Raw genomic sequence first — 8,699 nt, 5'->3', positions numbered from 1 at the left:
GCGTGGTCCCATTGGAAAGCAGATCAAGGAGTCTTTGTCTGAGCTTCCAGTTGTCGCCTTCCAGCCAGTCAGTTTCCCTGATTTCCCTGTGTTTAATGATGAAGTGGAGAAAGATCTGTCCTGGGATCAGAAATACCTGTATAGGATTTGTAAAGGAGTTATCACAGGTGTTGTTGAAGATGACTTGGCTGCTATTGAGCCAGGTCTTCCCTGTGTGTCAAGGTGGAACACCTTATGGAGTAGAATCCTCAGGCTGTATGTAGCAACATCAAGACCCAGCCATGAGTTGAAAAGAATTGTCATTACAACAATAAAGTTCAGTGCTCCAATGTGGTTTTACATCAAGATACACCCTTACGTAACACACGGCTCGAGGAACGTATTCCAGTCCCTGCTATATATGAAACACCTGAATAGTGAGGAGGAGACGATAGTGAAGAAGGCTGTCCAGAGAAATGCATACTTCGCCCACACAGATCAACTTCTTCTTGGTATGTGTGCAGATGAGGACATGACTGTTAGAGAAAAAGCTGTCTCAATGATAAGAAAAATTAGAGAGGAGAATCAGCAAAAGGAAGAATGCACTGGCAGATCTGAAGAGGAGGAGGAAGATTCTGATGCTGCTGTTGACGAGAATTTGTTAAACTATACTGATGAGGAGGGTAAAGATGGAGATGGGAATGAGGATGTGCCTCCTGTAGTCAACATGAGAAAGGTGGTGACTCCGAAACTAAAGTGGCAAGCAAAAAACTATCATTCCATGATTAACTGGAGGAATGAACTCAAGACTGAGCCTCCTTACATTGCTTCTCTGTCAAATCTACAGGTTAATGACATTCTTGAGACACCATTAGTGGTGCCCAAGTGGCCAAACAGCACTCAGGCGGTCGAGAGAGGCATAAAAGTGATGACTGAAGCTTGCACTGAAGTGACGGGATACTAATCGAGAGATGGATATATTAGGCAAAGATTATTGTCTAGGAAAATGATGCCAAGGTTCCGCACAAAAAAGAATTTCAATATGAACTTGTAATGATTTTCTATACGGTGTACCTGTAAAGTAACATGTGAATTAAATCGATGTCACCCATGTAAAATTTATCATTATCCTGGAAAACATTAAATGACACCTAATTTTTGGTATACACTAAAAGTTGACAAAAAGTCGTTCGCGATGCGGCAGGGTAAATATGCATGAAATGGCATGAAATTTTACACAGGTGTTTGTTACAGCCATACAAGCCGTGCCTGAAAAGTGCAGCCGGCAACTCAAATAAAATTGTTTTTTCCCTGCCCCCTATTGGGGAGACTCTTGTAAAGCCAAGCTTGTTGAGTGCTGCAAATATTGTGCTTGGAGACAAAAGCCAGAAAAGTTATCTAAGATTTCCCTGTCTGATAACACAGTGAAGAGTCTCATTGATGAACTTACAGATGACATAAAAGAAAAAGTTTGACAAAATAAGAGCGTCCCATTTTTTTTGCAATACAGTGCGGTGAAACAACTGATGTTGCCCACTGCTGCCAGTTGCTTGTTTATAAGGGGGTGAGGACTTCGCAAAAAGTAAAAGGGGGCGTCATGTTAAAAAGTTTGGGAACCACTGTTCTCGAGGATCAATATATAGCTTTTCTTACTTCTTTTTTTATTGTTTTTTCATTTAAAAGGGTTAAAAATTATTTTTGGAAAAGTTTTTATTTTTCTTGATTCACCCCCGCGTGGGGGGACAAGGCCAGCGGCACCCTAGGCCAGGGCTAGGGGGTTAAATAATGGAACAAAATATGATATATAATTTGACTTCAAAATAAAACGACAAGCTAAATCAGTGTTGGTGGTGTGGTGGTGGTACTAAAGTATGACTCCGCAGCAGGTGACGCAAGTTATCAGCAACACTGAAGAACTCAAGGATGCTTTAATGAGTGCTGAGCCCAGCTTGCAAAACAGTTTGGTGGAAACCTACAGACAATGTTACCAGGAATTTAAATGCCGTCACCAAACTCTCACCACTGCCTACTTTAGACCTCGACAATTCAAGGAGAATCCAGTGACGAGGACCCTGGCACTCAGGAGATTGATGATGAAGATGAAGTCACTTTACAAGTGCCTGCAGTTGATTTTGAAGGCTTTGGATCCGACTAGCCTTCACCCCCTGCCTTGGACCCCCATAGTCTCCCAGAGCTTCCCTCACATCCACTATTAGGTGGAGTATCACATACAGTAATTAAATTTCTCGGGTTTCATAAAATATTTATTTAATAATCTAGATTCAGTTTATGTGACATTACGTGTCATTTTCGGAAGGTTAAGTTGGTTACCCAAAGTCATTCTATCTGGCAAGTCCAGTACAATAAAGCAATTTTAACACATGTTAAAGGGCATCATTTGCGCTGATTTCCGATGCACAGACATGTACCAGTACGACATACCAGCACAAAATGAGACCCCACTGTATTCACACAGGAATAAGGAGCACCTCTTACAACTTTTGTCAGATGAAAGTCTTCACAGTAAAGGGCAGCACAATACTGTACTGTACACACTAAAACTGTGAAATAGTCTAGCACTTTAAACAGCATATGGGAATGCTGCTGAAGAAGATATAAGTACTTTGAGAGGCAAGTTAATGCAAATACTGAGCAATGATAATTTTGCAGTCATGGTGTTACTTGGTCAAGGCTACACATTACACAAGCCTCTCTTGACTCAGAGGTGGGTGATGCATAAGGATAAAAATGAAGGTTAGACAGTCAACAAACAGGGAATATATACATTATATAAATGAGTGCGCTAGTGAAATTTGATCTGGAATAAACACTGATGAGGCATGACAGTTAATTCATATTCACTAAATTTTTTAAACATCATAAGATTAAATTCATCACTAGGACTCCTCCAGAATAATATAGCTGATGCTTGCTACATTGGTGATATCTTCTGTTCCTTCAGTAACTTGGACAACATTGTACTCCTGCTCATCTTCCAATGTCCCTATGTTAGCACCTTCATATGTGGTGATGGTTCCCTCTTCCAGCTGCATACAGTGTTGCTCCTGGAAATTTTGATGAGGGTCATCATGTTGGTATTGCTCTTCATAGAAGCCTTCCCCATTCTGCTGCTGTTCATAATGAACTTGTTGTCCATTATGATCAAACTCATACTGACCCTGCTGAATTTCAATGTCTTGTTGGATTTCAATGCCACCAACCTCCTCATCACACGATAAATTCCGGGGCATTCTCGAGTTTCTTGGCTGACGTTTACGCAAACAGTTATTTTCTCGCTGATGACGAGCATAGCTCTTGGACAAGGTGTCCTCCCAAGCTACCCCATGTTTCTTTATCAAATGAGTTCGCAGCTTTTTACGGTCGGCATAAACTTTAGTGCAATAATTACACTCACTTGGCACCTTCTCTTGATGTCTTCTTTTTCCATGTTCTGTCACATCACTCTTACGCTTGAAGGTCTTCCCACACTGTTGACAAGGGTAGATTTTAGTACTGTGGACATAAATTTTATGTTGTCGCAATTGGTGATACTTTTCAAACTGAATGTGGCATTTATCACACTGCCACTTGTTGTTGGCATGCTCATAGGAGATGTGGCATTTTAGGCTTGATTTTATATTAAACTTCATAGAACAGAAGTTACAAGAAAACTTCTTCTGATTTTCATGCATATTTGCAATGTGTATATCAATATACTTAGCACTGTACATTTTACCGCATTCTTTACATTCAACTGGTGGTAACACATTCAAACCATGTTTTTCCTGCATATGTTTCTCCAACTGGTTACGTGTCCTGGAGTGGTATATACACATTTTACAGCGGTGTTTCAATGGAGGCTTTTGTGATCGTTTGTGTACCTTTGACATATGAAGTCGAAGGGATCCTATTCCATGCAATCTCCTACCACAGAGCTCACACTCTACCATCACTAAGCCATTAGCTCCACCCACCCCACATACATCACCATGAGCTGAACGTTTGTGTCTCACCAGTAACAGGCGGTTAACAAATGTTTCTCCACAGGATTTGCACATAAAACTTCGGGATTTCTCAGGCCCCTTTGTAACATTCACTTGTAATTCAGGCCCTTCAGCTCCCTTTTGTATATGTTCAGCATCTGAGCCAAGAGCTAAAGACATCTCTAAGCGACGGTCAATGACTCCCCCATAACCATCCCCTTCCAGAATAACAACAGAATTCTCATGGCAGCTGTCTATGTGATTGTTTAGATCTACAAAGCTGTCACAAACCTGGTTGCAGAGTTTGCAAGTAACTTTAGTTCTAGCCCTCAGCAGCATTGGTAATGAGTGACCATCACCAAGTGATGTCTGAAGATTATTTTCTTTGTCTATCTTCTTATTTGTTCTGACTGATCTTGGATGCTCTAACTGTTCATGTTTATCAAGGTCCATTTGAGTTTTGTACAGCTTTGCACAGATTTTACAATGCAATTCTGTGTTCTGGTTTTTCTCTGAACTCTCTGTTTTATACATTAAGCTTCCTTTATTTCCACAAGCTCCAATATAATTGTGGCATTCATCTGGAGCTGGTAGAGCCTGATCTTCTGTGTGTATGTGATTTTTTTTTTTTTTTACATTGTTTATGATTACATGTTTTCTTACACCTTCATAAGCCCCTGTATCATTATCATACACATCATCATCACGTTCAACATCACTCACTGAACTCCTCGCTCTTCCATGCTCATCCCACATCATTTCTGATTTAATTTGTACTGGATTTTCCACAACTGTTCCCTGTCTATCATTACTCCAATCCATTGTATCTGTATCCTCTAATATGGAAGATAAAAATTCTTCATCAATGACCATGTTGTGGTAGTGGCGGAGGTGTTCCACCAACTCGTCGCGCATTGAGAACTCGGTACTACATGCAGTACATTTGCATATATTGTTCTTTTCACACTTCAAGTTTGGTGTCAAAACTTCACAACTCTGCCTCATATTACTATGTTGTATCTCCTTTGCAAGAAGTGTTTTGAGAGTTGGTTGTAAGTTAAACCATTGCCATTTCCGCTCTATTCTGTGTACAGCAACTTGGTGAAGATTCCAGTCATCATCACCATATAAATCCATTCCACAAAATCCACAAATGCGCATTTTATTAGAGGAAGGTTTTTGTTTAACTCTCACCTTTGGTACCTTCTCAGTTGTACCACTTGGTACTACAGGAGACTCCCCTGCCATGATTGGTTTTGGTAAAATAAGACCGTACTTTTTTGAAGATTTAGGAGATAGCTGCATATTTTGTGATGTTTTCTCTATCTGGTTCATCTTCAGACACACTTTATTGCTGTCTGAACCAAAGGCAGCTGGAATTATGTCTCCAATATTTTTGGGCCAAAGTTGCCTCATATGTGAAGTAATAGATAATAACTGTTGATACACAACATCACCATCTGACACTAAAGAGTAGCATTGTTGACACACAATAATGGATGAGCTGTCCAAGGAAGGTCTACAAGCTGGTAATGGGGAAGTTATGCCTAAGCAGTGCAAAAGAGAAATGGGGTCCAGCAAACTTGAGGGAAGAGGTTTACTGAGTGCCATGCAAGTAATCCTCTCTTCTCTGGTTAACACACTCCTGCAGAAACAGCACCTCTGGTCACCGCCAACTTGTACATCATTATACACATTATTAATCTGACCCACTGTTTCACTGCTTGAGATTTTTTTGGTAATTTCCATTGCAACTGTGTTATTAGCTTCAGCAATATCATCATCATCATCTTTATCAGCCAGTTCATCATCAAGCTGTCTTGAGATTAAGATGTCATCATTACAAGAGGAGCGTGTTGAAGAGTTCTCAATGAAACTGTCTTGACTGGTTGACGGTTTACCATCTGAATTTCTGAGACCATGATGCTCAATAACTTGTAAATTGCTTTGCAAAGTCGGAGTGCTTGACAAAAGTTTGTCAAGTTTTGTACACTGAACAGTGGGAACCTTTGCCTGAGCAGAGCCACAGAATCTTCCATCATCCATTTCCCTTGTTATCAATATAGTACCCAAAGGATCAACATAAAAACCAGTTTTGCTCGAGGAATAACTTGCAGGAACATTACGTATTGTACGTGGGGAAATAGTTCTCACAACAACTGAGCCCGTCCTTTTTATCTTTACGTTGTTGCTACTTGAAGCATCATCTGCACAAACACTATGGAGTTTAGATGAAACAACTGGAGATTCATTACTCTGCAAATTTCTTGGTACAATATTTCTTACATTCTGTTTATTAAAAACTGATGTACCATTTCTCCGATTAGATGATACATACTTGCGGCCGTCGCTAGCAACGGTGTTCTTCATCTTATGAGTAAAGACATTTTTTACCTTGGTGGAAGCAGCTGTGATTAAAGGCGAGGAGAGAATTACACGAGATCCAGTGGATGTTGTGATGGCACCACTCATGTTACCATCACTGCTGGCATGATTTTGTTTACCACTAGACGTGTCATTGGGAATAGTATCATTTATATTTATGGTGACGAGCTCTTCTTTTGTGTTACCAATATCACTGATACATATACCAGTGATGCTTGTGGTTGAATCGTGTTCACCTTCACTTGGCCTAACAATGTGAGCTTCAGTTACAACAGCTCTAGAGTTTTGTTCTGGTTCACTTGGTACATTAACATGAATATCAACCATGTCATTTTCTTCTTCATTTTTACTTTTCCTGGAAGAATACTGAACACCCTTGGAGTTCTTGACCACACTGTCCACCTTGAAAGAAAAAACAATATTTTATCTACATATGAAGGAACAGAACAACATGCTAAAAATAAATGCAATATTCTGTAAGAAAAATATTATGGTACTTAATTTATCATTAAAAAACAATCAAAAAAACATTAATGTATATAAACATGTGGCAACAATGGTAAGGAAATGAAAATGCAAATTATAAAATACCTAACATGAAAAACATTGTTCAAACACTTCATTATACCCATTTCACATTATATTCCCATATTTGTTCCTTCTAACATAACAATGATGTGTCCTTCTCTGACCCAAGTCAGATGTGAAAAGGGTGTTACCCAGTGTGAACCTAACAAACATGGCAGGTTTTCTCCAGGTACTCTGGTTTCCTCCTGACCTAAAACTGGACAACAAAGGTTAACCCTTAGGCCCCGGGTGACGTTCCAAAACGTCCACCTATACCCCCCCCCCCCCAATTTTTTTTAAAGTTGATTTTTTCTTGACTTACCCTCACGGGGTACTGCCAGCATCACCCTAACCCGGGGCTTAAGGGTTAAAACAAAGAATAGATCAGCATACAAAATGGCTTGTAAGTGGTGGAAATAAAAAATCAAAGTACAATACTGTATACTGTACTAATGATCAAGAACAGTCACGATAAAGTGTTTATTCTGCCTAACTATATCAACTACGGCCTCCCTGGCTCATTAACCCCAAACAGCATCTTGAAGCTTTCTCCTACATCACCATATAGTCCTCCCAAGTTTAATACACTATCCCATTTCACTCTATCAACAACCTTGTCAACTTTAAGAAATCGTGAATTTACTGTTATTTCCTTTACAAACACTAAACTACCTTCTGATAAAGCAGACTCAACCATGTCCTCTGATAAACTCTCATCCCCTCATCTTACTACCTGTAACCTTCTTAATCCTCCCATCATTATCATGTTACATATTTCACCTCCACTTGACAAACTGATAAACTTTACAATTAACAATTTCACTCTAAATTTTCCCTTTTCATTTAAACATTAATACTAATATTACATGAATCCAGTCCTCCAAGGTGGTTAGTGTAGTACTGTACTCAACTAGAGCTTTATAGACTGAAGCCTGCATTTTTCAAACATGACCAACACAGCTGACTCATGCTGGGTGCACATGCTGATGTCACAACTCACTGCCTTTTACCAAAGTGGTGAATTTAGTTTTAAAAGATACCCCCTGGAGATTTGGTTGTTACAATATTGCACAACTAGTTAATGAATTAGTCCCGGCCACATATGTTCACAGGTATACTGAGTTCACCTCTTTGACTTAGTGCTATAACAATGAATCACTATGTTATGAACTTTGCCAATCAATCCTTCATTTTTAAGGTACTGCCTCAACCTTTCATTAAACCTGAATAGTACAAAAAAATTATGAAATCTTTTAATGTACCTGAGGATGTCATGATCGTAATGACGGCTAACCTGTTAAACTAATGATCCACATTACGCTTACAAGTCCACAAAACCTTCTGAGTCTCCCAGTGGAAATGTCCTCTGTTCTTCCTGTTTCTTTGATGACATCATCAAGATGTCGTATGTTTGTTGACTGTAGTTGCAAACTCTTTCGGCTACCGAGACCCTATAAACCTTTTTTTTCACCTATGAATTTCAGAGACTGATAATCATAGTGAAATTGTGGTAGGGAGGTTAGCTGAGGAATTAGTTAATGTTCTGAAGGGAATTTTTGAAATCTGCCTCGGGTGTTGTAGTAAGGCGTTGCGTGTTGGGTTCTGTTGCCATCCAACCTTTTGTAATCAATTTAATTCTTGCTTTTGATAGCTCAGTCAGAGCATTGTTGGTAAAGATAATAGTAGGGAATGAAACTGAATTCGTAGTCTCAGTTTCAAAAGTCAGAGTGTTACAGTAACGTAATTCAGTGAAATGGTTGAGTAGGTGGAATCTGTGACTTTAGC

At 39.4% G+C, this 8,699-nt stretch overlaps 1 protein-coding gene across 1 annotated transcript in view; it reads right to left on the bottom strand.

Moving 5' to 3' along the window:
- Positions 1–1,207: 1,207 nt before the first annotated feature.
- Positions 1,208–8,699, bottom strand: part of LOC121875175 — a 28,492-nt gene continuing 21,000 nt past the window's right edge. Inside the window, exon 3 of the mRNA XM_042379612.1 lies at positions 1,208–6,749. Coding sequence (XP_042235546.1) covers positions 2,877–6,749 — 3,873 coding nt within the window. The 3' untranslated portion in view covers positions 1,208–2,876. The remainder of the gene's footprint in view (positions 6,750–8,699) is intronic.

The sequence above is a fragment of the Homarus americanus genome, unplaced genomic scaffold, assembly GCF_018991925.1.
Source record: "Homarus americanus isolate GMGI-L3 unplaced genomic scaffold, GMGI_Hamer_2.0 scaffold36970, whole genome shotgun sequence".
Taxonomy (NCBI): Eukaryota; Metazoa; Arthropoda; class Malacostraca; order Decapoda; family Nephropidae; genus Homarus; species Homarus americanus.
The sequence above is the reverse complement of the archived record's forward strand: the minus strand, read 5'-3'. Positions and strand labels throughout refer to the sequence as shown.